The 23,969-nt window shown below is 37.3% G+C and overlaps 1 protein-coding gene across 9 annotated transcripts in view; it reads right to left on the bottom strand.

Annotated features, from left to right (window-relative positions):
* Positions 1–461: 461 nt before the first annotated feature.
* The window catches only part of gab1 (GRB2-associated binding protein 1), a 47,463-nt gene continuing 23,955 nt past the window's right edge, over positions 462–23,969 (bottom strand). For 3 of the 9 annotated variants that reach the window (XM_024259320.2, XM_024259327.2, XM_036212278.1), the window contains 12 exons: positions 17,547–17,675; positions 15,514–15,679; positions 11,710–11,935; positions 10,501–11,174; positions 9,583–9,677; positions 8,367–8,667; positions 5,993–6,079; positions 4,346–4,439; positions 4,160–4,195; positions 3,781–3,901; positions 2,110–2,238; positions 462–2,033 (listed from right to left, as the gene is read on the bottom strand). In XM_024259320.2, the coding sequence (XP_024115088.1) occupies positions 1,875–2,033; positions 2,110–2,238; positions 3,781–3,901; positions 4,160–4,195; positions 4,346–4,439; positions 5,993–6,079; positions 8,367–8,667; positions 9,583–9,677; positions 10,501–11,174; positions 11,710–11,935; positions 15,514–15,679; positions 17,547–17,675 (2,217 nt within the window). In that variant the 3' untranslated portion in view covers positions 462–1,874. Of the gene's footprint in view, positions 2,034–2,109; positions 2,239–3,004; positions 3,081–3,780; positions 3,902–4,159; positions 4,196–4,345; positions 4,440–5,992; positions 6,080–8,366; positions 8,668–9,582; positions 9,678–10,500; positions 11,175–11,709; positions 11,936–15,513; positions 15,680–17,546; positions 17,676–20,114; positions 20,587–23,969 lie in introns of those variants that run through there. The other 6 variants (XM_024259326.2, XM_024259322.2, XM_024259323.2 and 3 more) reach the window with 6 other exon arrangements.

Raw genomic sequence — 23,969 nt, 5'->3', positions numbered from 1 at the left:
CTTCAGACTTTTTGAATATCAGGAAGACATTTTTCATTCTATCCCTTGTAGGTTTATTTCTGAAATGGATAAATCTTTACTTTTACTAATCATGTCTTAAATAGCATTAAAGTCGTAAAGGCGAGTGTTGCAGCTTTTCATTTTAATGTAGATTATTAAAACAATCGCCGAAGTTTCTCTCATTGATTGAGCAGATCATCCTTACAATATCAAGACAAGCAGGTTTTACATACAGTTTTTCTTTGGATAAAGCCACTATATTAAATCCAAACTTTAAAAAATGATACTCATTTTCATTAACATATGTAAAAATAAGCAAAACAGGAATGAAAATTGTCTATTTAAAGTCGAGAGCTTGATTGTTTTTTCCTTTAATCCCCTTAATAAACAAAAAAACACTTGTTTTAACCATTTTTGTCATTCTGTCTTTTTCAAATAATAATGTAAATAAAGTAAAAGAGTCATAAGAAGCTGGATTTTTATTAGTCTACCAATTTACACTTGTTGAGATTCATAGAAAAACATGATCAGCTCTGCAGTCCGTTTGTTCAGGAAACTCCAAGACAGCTGACTGGACAGGGACATCATTTTCATTTATGTTGATGCACTAGATAGCAAACTATGTACAGCAATGATTCTTCTGGTGGTCGCACATGCTTGGGATGAAGAGATGACAGGTTAGCAAAGCACAGGATGACGGAGGGAGACAGACTGTTAAAATAGTTGAAGCCTTTTTTTTTTTTTTTTTTTTAAGTTGACCAAACATTTAACCAACACCAATTCAGTTTCAATTAAACTTAATAGGAGTCGAGATAAAGTAAGGACAAATTACCTTAAAAAAGGCTCTGTTGAAAACATTTGAATTTAAAAGACTGAGCTAAAACTCTGTGAAATTACTTCAGTGAAATAAATTAGAAAGTCAGCGTTATTATTATAAGCGTTTTTCTATAAAGTACCGGAATTTCTCTCTGTAACCTCAGTTTAAGTTCTTTGCTTAACTTATAGCAAACCTGTCATGCTCTTAAAACTCACAGTAATTCATTCATTAAGTCACAAGTCCTGAAACCATCCAAGACGGGTACTGGATTCTACCCTGCAGAATCCTCCAATCCAAAAACAAAAAAAAAAGGATGGCTATTTCATACAAATAAAGGACACTTTTCTGTTTATATACATAACACTTTTTGTACAGTCTTTGCACTTCCATGAAGACAGACCAAAGCATTTCCACTCACAAAATAAATGGAAAAAATAATAAATTCAGTGGAATAATCCTCCAGGTTTTCTAATATTTAAGTTTTGCAGTTTCAACTGAACAACTACATTGTACTGAAGGAAAAATAAAAAAAGCCTGTGTGAAATTGTGTCATACATGACTTGGAGAGTTGCCTTGGGCGGGTCAGTTAAGGTCAAGCTTCACTGGTGACCTTTGAACTGCGTCCTCTGCATCCATTTAAAACAGCAGAGTTGCATCGACAAAAGCAACGCAATTATGTGACCAATTTGTTTTTTTGACACTCCAAAACATTCAACATTACAATTTAAGGAAATGTTAGATCTGTATCAGCCCGCAAACAACAAAAGAAGCCCCTATTTCATATAGGAGGCAGTGAATGTTCAAAGTTAAGAGCGACAGCCCCCTCCCTCCCCCAATATTCCACCTTCTTAAAGCTTATTCCTGGCCCACACCCCTTTCTACAAAAATACACAAAGTGCTGTCTTGGACATGACAGCGGTGTAAACTGAAGTCAGATATGTGGCTAGAGCGATCTCCTCCACTAACAGTCTGGTCTGGGTGGACCGTGACCACTCCGAAGTACAAACAGTGTCGAAGGCCTGTCGTTTCTAGAGGATCCGAGGCGAGTTTGTCGTGTTCATTTGGGCGCTTTGGAGAGCGTGTCCGTCTCTGAGCACTGGCGGTCTTCGCTCCACGCCTCTCTGGTGCTCTTCAGGGCTTGTGTGCGCTGCTGGTCAACGACCACGTAATCCACGCGCTCGTCCGACGATGTGATGCCAGGTCCCATGCTCTTCATCTGAACAGGCAAAACGTTTGACAAAAACTGTCAAATCGGTTTGATTTTATTCAAGAGTGTGAAGGTTGAGACTGACCTTTCTAGGTGGGGTAGGCATGCTGGACTCCAGATCCAAATCTAAGTACTCCACCTGTTTATCTCCCTTTGTCTTCAACATAGGGCTACTCCCACCGTCTGTAGGCATGGGCGTGGAAAGCTTCATGATCTGCACGAACCACCAGAAAATACTTTTACTAGTAGTCACAGTAAAACCCAGTTCAGACATCAAGCATGCTGTCAACATAACAAAAGAAGCTGCTATTAGAGATAATTATAAGATAAATTAATTTATCAAATGTTTAAATCGATTAAAAATAGAATTGGGACATTTTTGGCATCTGCTAACATTTGTGTTAGCAGATGTTCAAACTTTTTAAAGTCTGATTTTTTTTTTTATTTCTTGATGTTTAACCACTAAACAAACATAGATGCAATTTATTAACTCAGTATAGTTGCTAGGCTACGACTGGCCAGAGAAGACTTTGAGCCAGAAAGAAATTAAATGACCTTGAATTAATTATTACAAATCATTTTTAATATCCTGGAGCAAATTCCAGCCAATCTCACTAGAAGAATCCACCTCAACTGTTTCTGCTCGACGTTTTTAATCACCACATCCACAAAACGGAACAAAAAGCAACAATTGAAACAAAAATGGTTCGGTTTTGGTTTTGTGGTATCACTAGCACAAATGAATCCTACAGTGTTGTTAATTGTGAACTATATGTAGAGTGAAGGAATTAGATCTAGGATGTGACTAGACACAAACTACATCTATATGTACCCAAACCACACCTTTTAAAGCTGGTGAGAATGGCACAGCAGAGACTGCAAACACCCTCTTCATGATCTAAAAATACAGCCCACAAACTGCAACCTATGAATTTCTGACAGGCCTCACCATGCATGTCTAACCTGTCTACCTTGCTCACCTCTTCTATGGTGTCAACCTCCTCCACCTCCCTCTTTACAGGGGTGATGGGGACTGTGCAGTAGAAGGACTCCTCTCTACAGAATAAGAGGGAAGTTTTTTTTTTTTGGCAAAGAAAAAAAAAGAGACAAGCAGATGGTTAAGACCAAAAGTGCAAGATAAAGAAAAATGGATGAAGCCGGAGTTTAAAGGAAGCCAGAGAGATGGGAAACTGCAGGAAAATAAATTGGCATCAGTCATGAAAAAAAAACAGTAGGAGGAAAAGGAGCATCTTAAAGCAGGTGGAAAGAGAATTGAAGGAAATTAGTAGAATAGAAAATGAAAAATTCAACAGTCGAGAAGCTAAAAAAAATGTTCATAATAACAGAAATGATGATTTTACTGCCAATCCCACCATTTATTTGATATTCCTGTATTTTAAAAGTATGGGCAAACAGAAAAGAAAAACAATCAACAGCAATAGAATTGAGAAGCAAATGAACAGGAATGGAGAAAAGACGAGCAACACAACAGGAAGAAACTGCAAAGAAAAGCTTGAATGATGAGGAGTCCATCTGCAGCCTCTGCTAATCTGTGCACACTACAGCCTGGATAACTGGGAGGAAAACGGTTTACTTCTATTTCCTCAACTAAATCAGTATTTATGATGTACAAGTTTATTTTTTGAGTTAAAACATATTCCAAACATTTAAAAGAAATGTGTGCATATGATTTTTTTTTGGTCAAATGCAGCTTTAATCATTGGTTTTAAATAGACAGTAGTAGTGTGTTACATACTGGTTCATCTGTGGGTATATTAGAGTCCATGCCTATAATTAGATCAGCATTTTCCTCGGAGTCAGTGCTGGAGGCCGTACTCTGCACTGATATGGGTCTCGGCACTGGAAACCTAGAGAAACTGAGCAGCATTCACAATGTTTTACACACCGACTTACAAGCAAACTCTGTGATGACAACAACATAATGCAGACAAAACAGCCACAACTGTCAACGCCCCCTGAAGCCGTCACAAGTCCCTTCAAATAAGCCAACACAACCCCCTTTTTAGTATGAAGACTGAGGCAGATCCCACAAAACGGTGACCTCTGTATTACATGGAGTGTTAGTAGCTACTGTCTCTGTTACTGTATTACTCTACAAAAGGGCAGCGCCTCACCTGTTCACTGGATGTAAAGTCTCACCTGCATTTTGGCTACAAAGAACAAGTAGTAACAGGTTGTATTATTACTTCTCACCAAACTTCTAATTCACTTGTTTTTTTGTTTTTGCACAGAGGTCTTAGACTGCAAACTGTAGAACTACGTTAAACTTAGAAGGAAAAAAAAGTATTTTGGATACGTACTCTCGAGTGAATGAGCGTGTGACGGGCGAGCGGACAGGCGTGCAGGAGTCCTCCCAATCTGTTGATGGTTTGATCTCCAGTGGAGCAGGTTTCACTGAACAAAAACAAGAGATCAACATTAAAACAATTCATTCACTCAAAATGACCCGCTCGCTTTGTTTTCTACTTTCAGAAATGCTTTGTTTGAATGATTTGGATAGCATGACATGTTGGGTTTTGGAAACAGATGGAGACATGAAGGTACTTTATTACACAGATGTAATTACAGATATTAACATACAACCATATTAATGACCATATACTCACACTCCTAAAAATGAAAGATTACGTTTTCTGAGGCAAGTGTTTGCTCTTTTGTGACTTATTAAAATAAACCGATGTTAAAAATGTAAACTGCATTAAACCACTATGTGTGTTATTTAAGAACTGCTTTTTTTCCTTAAAACATCTCACTTTTCTAGGGGATTTGTGAAGTGAAAGTTTGCATTGGTTATATTTTTACTGTATAAACACAATCGGTGCATAAAAAGAAAACAAGATTCCTAAAATATGTGGTTTTGGAAATGTATAAAACCTTCAAATGGTTTAATAAGAATGTCTAACTTTATTGGGATCTAAACATTTACAAATCAAGCTCTTAATACAAAACATTCTAAATGTATTTTTTTGGAAAACACCAAATTGATCCTAAACAGCTCAAAATTTTCAACTTTTTTATAAAAGGGATCTCGTGCCTTATAGATAGTACACAATGTAGTTTTGCTTCTCTTGAGCTTTTTATGTCATCGACAATCAGCTCCCATACATCATGTAATATCACTCTCCGTTTCCTGGTGCAGTATTGTAAAGTCTGTTATTTTTTTCCAAGTGTTACATTTAGAGCTACAGACAAACATTTCCATTATAGTTAGTTAAAATTACAAATTCAAATCAAACAAAAACCTACATGGATCGATTTGTCTGCAAATAGTGGATGCATTGGAATAAAGTGGACTGGCCATTGTTGTTTGTATGTTGCAACTACAAGCTTTTATGTCTGCTCCTGATAGATCCCGATTTGAATAAAGAAATACTCGGTTTTAATCTCAAGTTTCTTTACATATGTCCTCTATCATTAGAACAATGAGAGAGGAACATGTTAAAAACACCAAAAACAAACATTAGATTGGGTCCTCAGGTCAGAAATGCATATATTCCACAGGTACTGCAATAAGTCATCAATGCAGAATTTTTCTGAATGATAAAAATCTTTTAGTTTCCACTTGAAGAGCAAACAACTGCCTTCCAGAGAAATGTCAATGTTTGGTGACAAAAAAAACAGAAGTTCACTGTTTTACAATCCAAACAAACACATGAAAACAACAATCTAGGGGAAAGAGAAAGGTTAGTACGTGTTTGATTGCTGAATAATCATAAGGGTATTCTATCAGTGCTTCACAAGTCTTACTAAATCGATGAATAAAAGCATCCTCATGCATCTTGTGTATTTAAAATGGAATTCTTTCTTTAACTCAAAGCCCTGAAGACCTGGCAGATCCCAGGAGACTACACACAGCATGCAAAGAATCAGACGAAGGAGTTTGTGTGGACAGGTCAGACACTGGAGAGTTTTAGATTCACAACAGCGGTTCGGTGTGGGGTACCTACCCTTCCGTCGTCCCCCTGGGAATTCACCTATGGTCTGAGAGTCGGTTCGCTCTAAACAGACACCTTTTGCTTTTATTTTAGGACTTCCTGATTGATGAAAGAAGACTTTGCTCATTACAGAACTTTGGGTGATTGAGACCTTCAAGCAGGAGGAGCTCTGCCGTGCAAAGCAAAAGACAAGACGTATGGAAAGAACTACCTCCTCACATGCACCCCGTCACCGTTTAAAAAGAACACTTCAAGATGATGATTGTCATGACAACAGCAGACCCATACTGCCCAACATGCACTACACTTCATGCAGCCACAGCTTCCCACACAAGTACTGACATCACAGCTGTGCATGCGGGATGAGCCGTGTATAAGCACTGAGAGTACAGAGAGAAATCAGGTCATGTTGAGAGGAGAACACCTCAATCTGGAGCAGAACACTGGGACTTGTTGACGTGATAATCACATTTGCTTTCAAGGTTGTTTATTAGGAAATCTCAGTTGTGCCATCATTTTAATAGATGAAGTTTCCTGGAAATGAGCTACAAGTCTTTGGATTTATAGTTTGGGCAAATGTGGCAGAAAAAGCACACAGATGAACTCAGAAGAGAATATTTTTGTTTGACCAAAAAAATAAGACTTTTAGTAAAGAAAAAAAACAGGGCAGTTAACCTTTTATGCTTCATAAGCAGAAGTCTCCTTTGGGCTCTATTTAAAGGGGCTTAAGCTAAAAGAATAAATACTTCGGATTTACGTTCCATATATTTTAAACTCAAATCATTTTTATTCCAGAAAAAAAGTTCACAAATAATAAATAACGACTATTATCGCAATGCCCTTTAGCACTTCTCAAGAGTGGACAGAGATTTAAAAGCAAAAATGTACTGTTTCTAGTCCCAAAACTTTGTAGCTGTTCATAATAATGTGTTCATTATTATAAACTGTATCTTTTCATTTTTTATATTTGATCATTTATAAAAAATAAAAAAGGGGGGTAGTACGTGTAAAACATTAATCTTCTTGTTTTCTTTACAATTGTATTGTAGGAAATTATATTTTTGAAATTTCCACGTTTTAAGTTCATCTTAAAAAATTTACTTATTTGCAATATAACTTTAAAAATGAATCGATATTTAATGAATCTCATCAAATCGTCAATCAATTTGGGAACTTTTGAATGACGGGAACAGAATTAAAATACTAACTAATTTCAGTAGGTATGGGCCAATCATATTTTTAAATGCAATTGATGCTATTTATGAAAATGATGGATATTTTTGAGGGTTTCTACTAAAGTATTGAACCAGGACAGTATTCACTGAATGAAGCATCATATAGTCCAAATATCAGTTATTTCCTGCTAAATTTATGTCTAAATCCCTTTAGGAGGTGCTCATTCTGATGTTGCTCGATGTGGTTTATGCAGTGCAGATTTTTTTTTCTCTTTTTAACTACATATTTATCTTCCTTGCAGTCACATGGAGACTTAAATTAGCCTGAAAGTCCAAGCATAAACCGCTACGCTGATCTCTTTTGTTAAAACAATCTCCTATTTTCCTTGAAAACGTACAGAACAGAGCAGGATGTGCTGCTCTCTGAGCGCTTTGCACACAGATGAGAGGTACGCTGTAAGATGACACAGCTTTTCATTCACCTTATCATCTGAGACCAGCTGCGAGTGTGCAGACTGAGCGCACAATAGACCCTAATTCGTCCCAAATGGGGTAGGGATCCTCGCGTGTGCTGTGCTCACCAGGCTTATGCCTTAAACTTCTGCAATCATGTACTAAACTAACGCTGCAGAACCAAAATCTGCAAGCATGAGAAGACGGTTTTATTTTGCTTGTGCAAAAAAAGATTAAAAAATGATATTAGAACTGAGGTAGATGTAGAAAAGATAACAGTAGTTTAAACGGTAACAGAAGCTTGTCAGATCTGTATGATCAGTGTTCAAATAGTGTCAGAAGCTTTACAGAATGCTATCGGAGGGTAAAAAAACGTGTGTTGACGTAACAATTAGTCTATTATTGTCATCTTCAGGACCTGTCTTATGAGTATAGGTGAGAATAAATGGTGTTTTAGAAGAAGAATGGGGTTTATAATAGGGTTACACATAAGTAGTGGTTTTCCCCAACACTCCCAAATCAAAAACACTTTAGTACACAATAATAGCACAAGTGCAGAAATGAGCAGCTCAGAATAGATGGTTTTTTAGATTCTGAGCTTGTACCGGAGGATGGTGGGTGAGTGTGAGATGAAGCATAGTTAGCCGTAGCATTAGTCAACACTTAGTATAGGTTAATGGCACACACACCAACACAAAGCAAGAACACTAAGAACATGTGCCAAAAAGTCACCATCACACCTTCATGCAGACACTCACCTTTACGATCCGGCTTTAGGTTACGGTCCACGGGTGGGGGCTGGCACTCGGTGAGCACTGGCCTGCGGGGAGGGGTCTTTGGACTTAAGCGGAAACCCATGTGGGCGGGTGGGGGGACTTGTTTACCCAAAGAAGGAAACTCCACAGTGCTTGGGGTCATTGGTACATAGTTTGTTTCATTTGCCGTCTCGGGCAAACTGCCGGAGTGATGGTGCGACGGGGAATTGGCGCTCATCGGGACGTAGTTCTGGTCAACTTCTTCAGTAGAATGGCTCCCCAATGGCATCATTCCTTTGTTTTTCTGATGAATGAATAATTAAAAAAAACTCTTAGTGGAAAAGGAAACAAGCAAGGTGAAGAACAGTCACTTTTTAACAAACATTCTGCTTTTAAATTGGTTGAATATTGATTTAGACAAAGAATTGGAGAAAAAAGTTATAAATTAAATCTGCAAAAGTTAACAAAACTGAAGATATTGTATTATATTACATATTATGTACGGGTACATGATGCAGTCTTAAGTGCCAGAATGAGACTTATCCTTGGTGCAACTTGATACAATTCAAAAAGCTCTGAAAGCGGTGGATGTTGTTGCTCTGTTGTTGCTTCACATCATTATAAGTGAGAATAGTACAAACTGGCTCCTCAATGCTTTGGTTGATGCTTAAAGAAAAAAAGCCATGGATTTTGCCTCTTTTTTTTAAATCAGTTTAAGTTTTTTCTTAGTAGATATTTCGAACATGCTGGAGACTGCTTTTTTACCACTGATACACACTTTTACATTTGTGATTCTGATTTATAGATGTATCCCAAATTACTCTTGCATCCATCTATACTACCATTTTTTCACTTCCTTGGATCATAAGTGAACGACTGATTGTGGTGACCCATAAAATGAGCAGCCAAAAAGCTACTTTTCTATTTTACTTAAACTGAAATTATTTTATTATTTTGGCAAATATAACCTTGCAACTGATATGCTGCTATAATCTGTGGTCTAAATTTTTCTTTGGCTCAAACTGTAACTGAAGGTCAAATACTTACCATTTATTATTGATAGTTAGAAAACAGGAGTATATAAAAAACATTCAGCATTTTAAAATCTGGCAGATTTTTGAACAAATTCATACATTATGTTCCTGAAAATGTAGGTTATAAAAATTAAAGTAAAGCTAAAACAAAAATATCCTTCAGCAGTTGTTGCAGCAACACTTACAAAATAGCATTTGAGGTTTTCGTTGAAGTCAAATGAATAGCTTTTATCTGTGGGAAATGGTCTAGGAATGTCATAGAAGTCCTGGGATCCAAAATCTGCAGAAACAAAAAAAAAAGTAATAAAATTTGCAGCATATTTCTTACTGTAACAGCACAGGGTCCAGTGTTCAGACACTGTGTAAGATGATGGGAAAAATAAAATTAAAAAAATCTACAGAAAATGTTGGCTTTGTGCTTTACCGCTCTGTTTTCATTTTTAGGGGTTGAAATGAAAGTCAACTAAAACATTAAGAGAGAACATGTACAGAGTTCATAAAGCATAACTTATAAATTTGTAGAAGGAAGAGCACTGGTAAAGAAACATGTTTCAAAAAAAAAAAAGAGCTAAATTTTCTTACTCATCCAGGTTAGTGATAGTGTTAGTTCAGTGTGAATCTGTGACTCACTGGCATGGTTAAAATCTCATGAATATATATGAACAAATGATTTTATATTTATCAAAGCAGACCTACAGCTCCAACTGCATTAAAAAATTTAAAAAAAATCAAAGACCACCAAGAAAAAAAAACCTAAAAAATTCTCAGTAAATTCTGTGAATGTCACAAAATGAATGCAGAGGCTAAAACTTACCTAAAATATCCTTTTAGTGTTGGATTTCTGCAGAAATGTTTGCTACCACAAGGGGGTGGACTATGTGGAGGAATCAATTTTTAGTCTCCACATCCCTAATTTCACCACCACAATCCCCTTTACAGTTTTAGTTCATACTAAAAAGATTGTATGGTATAAATCTTTGCACAAAGAATTTCTTGCAAAATCAGATTTAAAAAAAAAGGTTTAATTTTAATTGGGAATGAATGTTTTTCATCTTAAAGGCGATACCTAAAACAGTGTCGAGGATTGGGAGAAAAACACGAACCTTTGCGAAGGCGTGAACAGTCCTCAGCTCCAATAGTATGGCTTCGTAAAGCTTTACTCCCGGCACTAGGTGGCACACTGTAGTTCCCATCCGTCTCCGAGGCTGGACGAGGCATACAAAAGGTGTCCGTAGGAGAGCGCTCGGCGGGTGGAGGTGGAAGCCCTGATGAGGAGCTGAGCGAAGGCTTGGGTGGTCTAGGGGGAGGCACTACATCGCCCTCTGAACCTCCGGCTGACAGCGACATTGAGCGGGGGCCCTGGTAGGGACAGTTTGCACCAGGTGTGGGCGGGACGTCGTAGCTGATGGAAATATTGCGCATGTGTGTCTCTATTGAGGGTTTTCTCGAAGGCGTGTTGAAGACGTAAAGCTCGGAGGCGTCCCCGCCGTCTGTGTGCGCTGGAGGAGAGGAGGCAGATATGGGGAGAAGAACAGTGTCCTGGGAGTAACTGCGCGGGAGGCTGTAGAGGCCGCCGTCAGTTGAGAGAGAGGCACCGCGCGACGGCGGCGAGTCGTAGAAGGAAGGGGCAGAAGCTGGAGCTGGGTGTTGTGGGAAGAAGCCGTTGTGTGAAATGTGCTTCGCTGAGAAAGTGGCGGATGTGGGAGTGCGATGAGAGGGAAGGTTGTCGTTCAGGTCCGTCTCTGAAGAGGTAGACTTGGAGCACTCGGCATGAGATCTGGGAACACAATTCAAATGCACATTTAAGTTAATTGATGTCAGAAGTTACACAAATGATTACAATCCATATCACTTCATCTTTGGCAACCCCCTACATTTATATTCTTTTATAAAGTGATATATATTGTTAGACCGCACACATGTCAAGGGTACACTAAAACATATTTCCATCCAGAAGTCATTTCAAGTTGTAGTGGGGCTTTGTGCAAGTTAGTGTTTCACTATGCACGTTTGGCACTTCAAACAAGCAGGCAATTCCAGCTGGAAGGCTGGCCACTCACAAACAAGTCTGTGGAGGAACAGTCTTGCTCTCACACTCCTCCAAAAGCAAATACTCCTGGTCTCCCTCCAGTGGAGACTGACACTCCACTGAGCTACACACAACATCCGACAGGGACAAGGAAAGCCAGCAGAGTTGAAACATTGGAGGGGAAAAAGGGACATAAAATAAGAAGAAAAGGTCCAGAAATGGTATAGAGGAAATTAAAACAGACTGAGCACGCGATATTGAGGCACACATTCAGTAATCTCACCTGTTGGGTTCAGGTTTTTTACTCTCACAGTTGGCGAGCCACAGGTAGTCCTGAGGTTCGTCTGAACTGGACTGGGAGTTCAGGTGCTGCACGCTCACGGGCTGGTATGGAGGTGGCACACCTGACAGAACTGATGCTCCTGGACCAACGTTACCCAGAGCTGCATGGGGAGGCGTGTCAACCACAAGCCCCCCAGTAATGGACTGGTGAGCAGCTTTTGTTGCGTCTGTAGGAGGACAGTGAAAGGACGGCAGTCAACAACAACCCCATTTATACGTCTGATTCTTCCAGATACTATGGTTAGAGGAGGAATTTTCTGCATCTCCACATTGAGAAAAGGATCACAATTATAAAATGAACAACCACCTATGAAGACATACTCTTCATATTTGTAGTGTGTTGCATTTTAGTGCAAACAAAGCCACTTTAGTCTGAGCTAAAATCCACTGATTCACACCGATCATGTAAACCACGGCTCAGTGGATCTAGTGAGGAAACTGAAGAAGAGCCTCCGACTTCAAAGAACAATAAAACTGCTATTTACAGACAAAACTGGGAGCTTTTTCTCAGCATACGGTATTTTTGAGACAGTTACTCTTATGCAACAGAAGCAACTCTGTCTAATACTCAGCAACAGACTCTCGACTGTTTCACACATGTAGATAATAAAGTTGGAGGGATGGTGGATTCGCATTTATATATATATATATTTTTAGAAAATTATTATTATTATAACGGCTGAGTATTTTTTTTTGGTTTATTTATCCATCACACCTTAAAAATACGATGTAGTTAAAGATAGAATCTGCTTGTTAGCTTCCACTATGACGCTAAAAGGAAAATAGTTCAAACCAGCTGCAAACATTTGACAGAGAATGAAGATTCAATCAAGTAAAGTTGCTAATTTGTGGAAATTTGTGGAAATGTGTTGAAAAAAAATACACAATAAATGAAGATTTATGTAAAGACAAAATATGATCCATCTTTTTGCCTTGTAAGATAATGTGAGTCTAGACTGAGTGTTAAAATGACATTCTATGGGGGAAAAAGATCATGTAATGCTTCCTTAAAGGAATTTTTCAAATCAGAAATGACTTCTATAAATCAACAACTTTGTTTGATTGAATCTTCATCTGTTTAAAAAAAAAAATATATTTTTATCCTTTTTTTTTAAACTAAATTTCTTATAGTAGCATTCTATTTTGAAAATAGATTTTTAGAAACCGAAAGCTTAAAAATGTCCACTTCACCCCGATTTGTACAGGTCAATGTAAGCATGGTCTAATTTAAACCAGTCCATGACCTGAAAAAGGTCGTGGACCACCTCTGTAAACAGTCAGAGTTACAGTATGTCAAAGAGCGTCTGTTCTCCAGCATTAAAGGGTTCAAATTGGCTGCCGTGTGATCCTCATGCATACAGTCTGATTTGCACACATAACATGGAGGTTATCATCATGTGCACAATGTCAAAGTGTCAGTTTTTTAATGGTTTTAAGCATATAAGTAACTAATAAAAATTGGTAACCAATTGGAATTTTCTTCCCTGCAAGTTCACCTAAAATCAAATGTTTTCTTTACAAAATACATAAATTAAAAGCAGGCAAATATATATATCATTAACTGCAAATCCCGTGAACTTCCTTTACAAACCGTCGAGGCCAGCTTCTATTGTAGGCTTGTGATACCTACCGACACAGTACAGGTCATGTGGCAAACATGTGATATTAGGCGCAAAATAAATAGTAAGCTGTGTTTGCAAATGCCAACTTTGGCAGAGTAAAGGTCTAACAGAGTTTGGCCGAGGCGTTTCCTAGCAACCAAACCCAACGTAACACTAGTCTTTTCAGACTATTTTAGCGGCATAAATAATCATTTCATCTTTCTTGCATGCAACTATTTTTATTTTGTCCCGCAGGTAACCACCCTGCTCACTCATTTCCTCTCCTTAAATTGAACTACCTAATTTTCTACTCATACTTCTGCTAATATTTCTTCTTTTCCTTCTATCTTTACCTGTCTTTTTTAAACCTTTCTGATTCTGATGTGTAGATGGCAGATTTGTACTTTTTGGGGGATAAACCTTTTATACTAAACTATTAGAGGACCAAATGCGATGCCATGTTTTCAGACGATAATGCTCAATAATGGCCTTAAATTGGAGCAAAGAAAAAAAAGAGAGAGACTCTGAACTGAACTAAAAGCACTGCAGAATGAATGAAAATAAAATGTGATGTTGCTACAGCACAGTTATAAGTCTTTATCCTGACTCAAAACACTGGCATTTGTGGCTTGTTGGGATATTTAGCCTGCGTGTTTGGTTGTTTTTCTTCCCACACTTATCCTTAGACATACAGTCTCTCACCAAGGTCTGTGCTTCGTAGCAGAGAGAGCTATCATATTTCCAACCTTTTTAAAAATGTGTCTATTCGAGTTGCTCCCCTGAAATCTGAACAAAGGCGGCTCTTTATAATCCAAGCCTTTCAGTTCTGTTTTATAATGGATATAGCTTTGATTTAATGAAAAAAAAACTAGTAAATTTGGCCACTTTGGGGCACACATTTCTCTTTTCTCTCCTTTTTGCTATTTAAGTTTTGTGTAAGAATCTGTGGAGAAAAAAAATGGGGAATGCTTTTTTTCGTGTGTGAAAATACTAATCTGTACCACCTACATCATCTCTGAGAGCTTCAATTCCTCCAGCTTTCCTAATGTTCCTTCGTCTAATATCTGCTCAGCTCTGAAGCACTCTGCATGTAGTGTGGCCACACATTACAGAGGAGTGGGAGCTGGGTCTCACACACAGAGAAGTGCAAACAGAAAGAGAGCCAAGGACATTCTTTTATAATAACAGCCAAAGAGGCCTATCTGAAAAAAAAAAATATGTCTCCATTTTTATCCTTGAAAAGTCTGTTAGCTTGCGCATCTTTAAAGAGCCAGGATGAAAAATTCTCTTCAAGAGGAGTTGAATGTTGGTGGGTTTTTTCTGAACTTGAGGCGTAGCTGCGAGGATGACAGAGTCATAACCAATGACTCACTTGAGAACTTTGACAAGTGTCCTCTTCTAAAAAGAACCTGTGTAGCTCCTAATGTCAAACCTTGCTAAAAATCCGACACATTGTAGTGCTAAGGAGCAAGAGAGGTTGGAAACTAGAAGAAAAGGAGGGCTGACAGACTTACAAGCATTCAGGGCTTTGATTATGCTAATAAAAAACAGAACGGATTTACAACTTTTATAGCAGGACTGGGAAGTATTCAGAAGTGGCTCATTGACTCAGAACAGAACTGTGATTATATTTAAATAATAAAAAAATAGCTAAAATTTCATCTGTCTGGTGTGTTCCAAGAAGTGGAACTTGACTGTGTGGAGGAGTTCAAGTATCTCAGATCAGTGGACCTAAAGGTCTCCTTAAGAAAACACGTCTACAACAACAGCAAACTGAAGTCGGATTTCTTAAAACTTTAGCACATATCCAAATAAAGATTTTTGAACAACTTTTGGATAAAATACTGTTGCTGCGGAGACTTTCAAGCTCAGAACAGCGAGTTATTCATTTCCTCTAAATAAATAAATAATCTTGAAAGCTAAATGGAAAAAAATGTCATGTTGCTCTTTAGCTTGCATTACAAATGTTTGGGGAGTCGTTCTGACCTTTAGGTTTGATGACTTTTTTTTGGCTGATTAATTAACAGTAAATGTAAAAATATGAATGTTTCTGGTTAACAATAATCAGTTGTGCTTAGAGTATTCAACTTCCCTGAAACAAACATGGACGTTAGGGGTGCAATAACATCTTATACAAAGCTTACCATCATCGGTGGGGTTAAAACCACAGATGTCACAGATGTGGCGAACCCACTTGTTCATTTCTTCTTCAGTGTCAGCCACCAGGTAGAAGACGCGGTCGATGGTCTTGATGTCGAAGATGAAGCTGTGCTCCAAATCCTTCTTGCTAAACGTCAGCCCAGCATCAACCTAAGAGGAGACGTCAGCAGGGTTTGGGTCTAACGTCATAGTGATGCAGCATCAAGTTCGCTGGTTTGAACTAGGGCTGAACGATGTTAGAAAAACTAGCGGTGTGCAACACTAGTGATCAATATTGCAATGACGATATGGCTTGCAATACATGAACATGTAGCAAAACAACTAATACATCAGTTTTATTTAAATAAATTAAACAGAACTCAAATTATACTCCACATAGTAACTAACATAAAAGTAAAATGCAAGAAAGGTTACATTGAATTTTTTAAATACATCAAGCTGCCATAAAATTGTCTTTGCATGTGTAAACATTTAAGCCAACCTTCCACAGGCTGATGTTGCGACGGTAATACATTTGGGATGTATTGTGCAGTCCTAGTTTGAACTAAAGGAAAACACGGCTCTGTGAATAATCTTTGGGTTTTCTGCCTGTTCATTTAAGAGACTTAATTGTTTTTATGCTCTCAGTGGCCTTGCCCTGAACTCTGAGCTCTTACATGCTCGCACCGCTCTCACAGTCACTCGGGTCGGCTAATCAGCTGCTCCTGGACATACCAAAGGGCAACACTTTCACTTCCTCCTTAAGCTTTATTTAAAATGAACGGAGCTAAACCCTGACTGCCTTTTCATACATGCTAAACTAATGATTTTATTTTCTTCATTTTCATTTAATATTTTAATCCTGTTTTCAAAGTATATTTAAAGTGTGTTTTCACTTGCATTTTTTTAGTGTCCTTTTACTTTGCCATGATGCCTTGTAGAGCTTCACTAGTAACTATGAACCACTTCAACATGTTAAGAGATTCTTAGTGATTTTTGTGTATTTTGGGGACTGTGATATAACATCCTCCAGAGTTTCTGACTAAGACTCTATTCCTGTTTTCTGGGAGTCATGTTAGTTATGTTCAGGTACTAACTCACTGTTGAGGAATAATATTTTTAAACAAAAGTTGATTAAGAAAACATGATAATAATTAAAAACTACTTGATAGTCAATACATTTTGACTTTTGATCGCTTTTTAGCAGAAATATTTTCAAATAATGAACTTTTGTCTAGAAGATGCAATAATTGACCTTATTTTTAAATAAATATTGAATAATATCTTAAGTGACAATTCTTCGGTCCTCAATGAGGCATGAAGCGGTAAGTGGATGAATAAAAGATACCTAATAACCATAATGCAATAAACTTTAGAATGGGTAAAAGTAAAGATTTCACTACTTTTGTTGGAAGTTTTTCTTTTATTTTTTTCCTCATTCTTTTAGCAAAAAGCATTTAACAACAAAGTTAGACGCTCAGCAGAATAAACTTAACTGTTGCAGTTTCTTTTGCTATATTTTTTTGTTAAGCTACAATGAAATAATATTGTGTATTGTTTAGCTGGTAATACTTCTCCTGATAAGTCGTAATCAGTCTCCCACAACTATTTAAACAGCATAACCTATCAAGTTATATTGATATTCCTTAGAAATGTCACGAAAAAGTATGTGAACCCTTTGGGAGTACCTCAGTTTAAAAAATGGACACGTGATGTGTGTGTGTTTTTTTTATCTCAATCTAAATCCCAATGATGGAGGAAAAACAGTGCCCACTTAAAACACACCAAAATATGTTTTTATTGAACATAATCGTGTGTAAAGTTTATGCATAAAACCAGTTAATTCCAAAGGGTTCATATATTTTCTCCTGCAACTGTAAATTAAAGAAGAAAATTTGAAATCAACTATAAAGCTAGATAAACAGGCTTTAAATAAACCCTCATTTAGAAAAAAAAAATAGGTAAATATCTTCACTGTATCTACAGCAAAACTGCCATAACACACATCTAGTGTTACTGGTATAACCAGGAGTAATACCTGCTCACACAAGTTGAGATCTATTACACGGATGGGCTTCTTGGTGTGGTCATTCTTGTAGTACTCCAAGACGTCTGGGTCGCCTGTTAGACGGCCACTGCGAAGAACAAACCATCGCTTCTTCCATGCCTGCAGGGTAAGCACAAGAATGAGGCCAAAGGTTATACGCACGTTCTCACACTGACTGCTTCATTCCCAGATGACCACAAGCTGACCAAAAGCTTTATTTATGTCACTCCATGTATCCCAAGATGGCTTTTGTTTCTGTGTGCTCTTACATTTTAGCAGTGCTACCCTCTCTAAAGAATGGTGAGAGCCAGAGGACGAAGGCCCAGGCAGACATAGCCTATACATTTGAGATTTTCAGAACAAAAGCTTTCAATGAGCTAATATATAAAAGAAAAGATGGGTAATGAAGTTATTTATTGTGTTTTAAAATCTACTTTACTGACTGAAGTGGATAGAAAAAAACAAACAGAAAAAAGGTTTCTAATCAAAACATCTGGGATTTTGTGCTTCACATAGAGAATTCAAGTTGTAGTTTTTACAGTACCCCCAGTTTACTTCAGAAAGATGCCCAAGCTTTATTTTTTTTATTTGTACAAAACTTAAATAAAAATGTGCAAAAAATACTAGAAAATCAAAACAGAGTGCATCAAATAATTGTATTGCAAAATACTTTTCAGTGCCACAAGGCTGACAAATGAGCTTAAAATGGTTTCTTGAAGAACTCCTGAAAAACTATAACAGTAAAACTAAACAAACGCCTACAAAACCTCAAGTCTCCACCTGGTCGTCCTAGGCCAGGGGTCTGTAACCTGCAGCTCCAGAGCCACATACAGCTTTTTTATCTCTCCATGGTGGCTCTTTGGCCAAACATAAAACAAGTCAGGGAGACTGCTGACCCAGCCATGTCAACCATCAGAGTCAGCAGCTCCCTGCTAATGGCTGCCTAACCAAAACTACCTAGAGAAAACAAATAAACAAAGCCCACAAACTAAGACTACCAATGCCAACCCCAAACTAAAATAACAAAACCCAGCAGTGTAAGAAATAAAAGAAAAATAAAATTGCATTTTTTTAAGTAATGATTACTTAATTTGCATATATTTAATTTATATTAGTAACATTTATAAATTGATGGCTGAGATGCTCATAGATAATAAATTATGTAGGTTTTTACATCCCTGTTGACCTTAAGACGATTTGTTTGATCCACGCTACCTCCAGAATGCACAGATTTTATCTGCAAAGCAAAACTTTGGTAAAAAGCTTGATCTTTAATGAGTTAAAAGCACATACAGTATTATATAGTGCAACACAACATTGGTTACTAGCTGTCCAGAGCTGCACTGAGATGGTCCTATTTGGCACAGAGCATCGTTTATTTTAAAAAATAAGTTATTTGAGCTTCTGTCAAACGTAAAATAAAAAAAATAAATAAATAAATAAAATTAAATTTAAAAAATAAATTAAAAAACATTTTAAGAGATGCTAGGGTTTTTTAATATATATTTTTGCTTTTGTTTGTACCAACAATATACATAATTCCTATTTATTATTAAAAAAGAAGGTTAAGAATGCAAAGCCAAATTTCTTAAAGACTCAAGTAAATCTATGCGGCTCCTTCTAGGTTTTGATCAGTAGAAAATGGGCTTAAATGGCTCTTTTACTGTTAAAAGTTGCTGACCACTGACCTAGGCTGGTTCTAAATACCGTAAAGCACTCTTCTGTTGTGCTCCTGTCTGTTGGGTTAGCCTCTAACTGATGGCCAGTAATGCCCTGGTTGAACAAAGACAGCGGGAGTGTTAAGGGAACCTCTCTCTTCTGTATATGACAAAGCAATCTTGGATCTTGTTACCCTGTGGGGAGCAGAAGGACCGAGATCTTGGGTTACAGAGAGGCCAGGCCCGCCCAGTGTGAGTGTGTTGACAACAGGGACAGTAGTGCATGCTCAGAGCCGAGCCAGGAGACACAGCAAACAATTTGATCCCAATAACAATAAAAAAATCTTAACAAATAAATTGGGATGATTAAATAATGTATGTTTAATTTTATATAGTATTAAAGCGGTCTTAAATTTGACATGTGCTATATTTTCTGTTACACCAGGTTAGGTGATAAAATACTTTAAAAGGGAAAAAGATTTCCAACAGCATGCTGTCGCTTAGAATTTAATCTGTAACACACACATGTTGTAATATGTCTATGAACTTAAGGAATCAGGGGACAACATGTATTTATTGTCATCATCCAAAAGATGGAAGTGGGAATGTTAATGAGAACACCCAACCTTCTGTATTAGCACTCAGATAAGTCATTAGCAAAACCAAAATCATGTCAAGCTACGAATTAATCAATTTATTCACTGCAATGTCTAAATTGTCATTTAAAATCCCACAGGTCAAGAATTTATTTTACTCCAGGAACACAAAATGCACAGACAGAGGTGGAGGTGTGGAATAACCCAAAAGGTTAAAAATAAAAAAAACACTCAAATTTTTAAATTGTCAGACTCAATTCTAAAGTATGAAAATACACAGATTAAAAACTTACTTAATTACATACCTTTTGTCAGTACTCAGCAAGAATATGATGAGACATTTTGTCCTGTTTTTTGGTTTATACTCCATCAAAGGCAGTGTTGACTCAAATCAATGGTCTAATCTAAACCAAGCATCACTGTAGAACTCACATTTTCACTTCAGCCTGTTTTGATACCCAAAATTCAGAACAATCAAGGAAATGCCAGCCACGAAACCGGACGGGGAATGGGACAGCTTAGGACGATCCTGAACCAGAATGGGGAGGGCTCCCGACATAACAGCTGTGCCTGCCAACCCCTCTTTATCGCTACCCGCCTTTTCTTTAAGTATGTCCTCTGATAGGATGGGACGCGGGAAGACACCCCCTCTCTGTTTGCCCACCAAAATGGGACAGACAGAGAGGGGTATTGAGGGGCATGCGAAGATGATGACAGAGACAGAGGGGCTGGGGGACTTGAAAAGAGATACCAACTGAGCGAGTCATGCTGCCGTCAGAGGCCTCTCCACCAAATATCACTGGAGATTCAGGAAGCTGGGATGGGAGCAGTGATACAAGTATGCAATATAAAGCAAAGGCAAACAAGCAGGAACAATTATGCAATACAAGAGATGTTGTGAACATGTAGTTGTGTACAAAAAGAAACATTAAAGCCTAATTGCTTCTGACTACTGGAAAAAGTATTGTTCTGTTTACTTTAAGCACAATCAATGTTTTTTATTGGTTAAAAAAAAGTCAAGTGTTATTTCTTAACTTATACTTTCTATATTTATGTTAATGCTATACTCATTAAATGTTCTAAAAAATACAATGCAAAACATTACTCTTTCTACTTAGCTATTACTTATAGAATAAACCATCCAACCTGAAAGCAAGCTCCATTTGAAGCTTTTGGCCACTAAAAAAAATTAGGTTAACTTGATTAAAAAAACAAAAAATCTCAAATTATTTGAGAAAAAACATGTTAGGAAAAGTTTAATCAAATCTTAACCAAATAGGATTTGAGAGACCACCGGGTCTCCATATCCATCATTGTCATGAGTCCCTACTCATGACTGATTACCTGGTTCAGGTGTGTCCAGCCAATTAGAGCATGCCAGAGCAGGGTATGTTGGAAAACATGCAAGAATGCGGCACTCTGTGATTGGAGTTTAACACGTGGTTTAATGGGTTCATTTTACAATGGAAATGCTCAAAATACCATACTGGACCGGACCGTACTGGAGCGCTCAGTGGAAATGAGGCTTAGATATCTCAATTAGTACGTTTTTAGCTTGTGAGAGTATGATAAGGGAACTGGTTTTAAAATGGCTTAAAAGGAAGGATTTGCTATGAAAATTATTAAGCCTAAAAAATCTAAATAAAACACCCATTAACACCTGTAATGCACAGTGATGAAAGTTATGAATTTCAATATACTGATCCTAAAATATACTATTTGCAATTATTTTTACCAGAATCTTGTCTGTAAAAAAAAGAAAAACATAGTGCATTTAAAGTTGTAATGTAGCTTTTTCTCTCAGCTGAAAAGGGGGGATTTAACTGAACAATGCAAAGAATCATATTTATAGACATGTAACAATCTATAAAACTATACATCTTTCTTGTCCATGTGTAAAAAAAAAGGCACAGGTTGCTGCTTTGCATCCCTGACTCAAGTCCATAGTACAGCTTTAAGAAGTCATAAATTGTCTCAAAGATTTGACTTTATATGTAAAAAGTGATCATGAAGATGTGTCCACAGATGGTGGTCCACAGGCATGTACATCTGTTATGGAAGTCCCCACTCCTTATGGCAGGCAGATGACGTTTGTTGACCAGCCTCATTTAGCCAAAGGCCAGACACTCTTACTTGTACGTTAATCGTCCGTTCTGAGGCTCAGGGAAGTAAAAATAGAAGTTTAGCGAGAATCCTAGTCATGCCCTGCAAACAAAGGCCGACTTATACAAGTTGCAGCACTAAACATAGAGGAGCTTTTGTCTACCCTCCTCCTTCTCCCTCAGCATACCTCGTCACCAAGGCCATGAGTGCTAAAATCTCTGACGATTGTGGCACTCTTTTAGAAAAGTCCTTTTTCAATGCAGTTTTAGCTACCTAGTAGTGAGAACAAAGAATGTTATTGAGTGGTATTGCGCATTTGCTGACATTTTTGTCAAATTGCAGCATCACTGAAATGGCATTTTTGTCTATCTTTGTCCTGTTGCAGAAAACTGAACTGTGTAATACTTGTCTACACCTTTGTGGGCACATTTTGGGACAGTGTCTTCTAACCAGCCCCTCACTGCATCATAACTTAAATGTAAACTCTTGGCACTTAACTGCATAAAGAAACAAAGGAGAAGGATAACAGCGTATGTGCTTCTTCACTGAAGCATTTATTTTAAGGTGACCTCTAGCTTCAAGCAACCTTTGCACATATTAAAATTAAAAAAACAGCATTCACAAATTGAAAAGATCTGTCTGAATTGCATGGAGATTAAATAATTTTTTTTTTTTTTAAGAGTCAAAGTGGAGCTGGATCGCTTAAACAAATGTTTAACAAAGTTAAACCATTTAAAAGTGTTACCTGTGGCAGTTTGGTAAAAAAAAAAAAAAAAACAGCAATGCCATTATCAAAATTTTGACCTTACTACCTCTACTCCATACATATTGACCCTGCTTTTTCATCCCTCCGTCCTTTGCAGTGTTTTTTTCTTCTTCTGAGGAACAAACAGATAATTTGTCCTAGTCAGAATGAGTCAGTGCAGCTGGGGTGCAGGTCATTTACGCACAGCCCACTCAGATGGGACAGATGGCTCAGCCAGTCGCATGCTGATACAGATCTAATCTAATGCTATCACTTAGTTCTTCAAAAGAGGAGCAAGGGAGCGAGAGATCATTTTACCTCAATCTAGAGTAAAGGGGATGTCTAAATGGAGAAAAATATGAACAACTTTAATGGATTTAGGTTACACTCAAAAGTTTGGGACTTGTTGCAAAATGGCAGCAAAATATAAAATATCACCAATGTATGTGAAAAAAATTACAATCTTTTGGTTAAAAAATTGATTTTGTTTAGGCCTGCACAATAAATCGCAAATTTATCATCATCGCAAATGAGCCTTTGTAATTTGCATATCGCAGAAACGGCATAAATTGCGATAAATGTTTACTCACATGCAAAATACATTTTACTGCAGCGTTAAGTATTTAACAAATTAAATTGAGCCCTTTACGCATTTCACCAATCCGATAATAATGTATAATTATTTTGCTTTTTGTTTATGTATCACAAGTCATATAGTCACTGCAATTTTGATCACCAATATCGCATATTGCCAGTTTTGCTCATATCGTACAGCCCTAATTTTGATTAAACGCACACTCAAAGCTCACAACTGTTCAAACAAAGTGCACATGTTGACCGACGAATGCAACTTGTTGCTGTGACACTGGTATATCCTTGGTTATTCCTACGCTGTGTGAAAGAAACTTTCACGACTCTAATCACATTCTGTACTGCCTCTTTAAGTTCTGCTTATAACAGTGGTGCTGCAGAGACGAGACAGCAGGACGAATGTGCATTTATGATACTATTTTGTTTGTTAAAAAGTTGAGGAGGGAGTACAGCTTACAAAAAATTCCATCCTGAATCATCTTAAAGCTGCTTTGTCTCAATCCTGGTGATAACAAACTTTGCTAATAAATTGTGTAAGAAAAATTCTGGGGAAAATATTTTTTATTTGTCTTTCTGTGATGCACAGCCTTATAAACTAGTTTTAGACTTTAACCTACAACTAATTGATAGTATTTACATCCTCCTTACATATGGATAATCAAAATGATCATATAAACCACTTTTTTTACTATATATATTTTTTTATGTATTTAGCATTTAT

The sequence above is a fragment of the Oryzias melastigma genome, linkage group LG1 (assembly GCF_002922805.2).
Source record: "Oryzias melastigma strain HK-1 linkage group LG1, ASM292280v2, whole genome shotgun sequence".
Taxonomy (NCBI): domain Eukaryota; kingdom Metazoa; phylum Chordata; class Actinopteri; order Beloniformes; family Adrianichthyidae; genus Oryzias; species Oryzias melastigma.
Note: the sequence above shows the minus strand (reverse complement) of the source record. Positions and strands in the feature narration are given on the sequence as shown.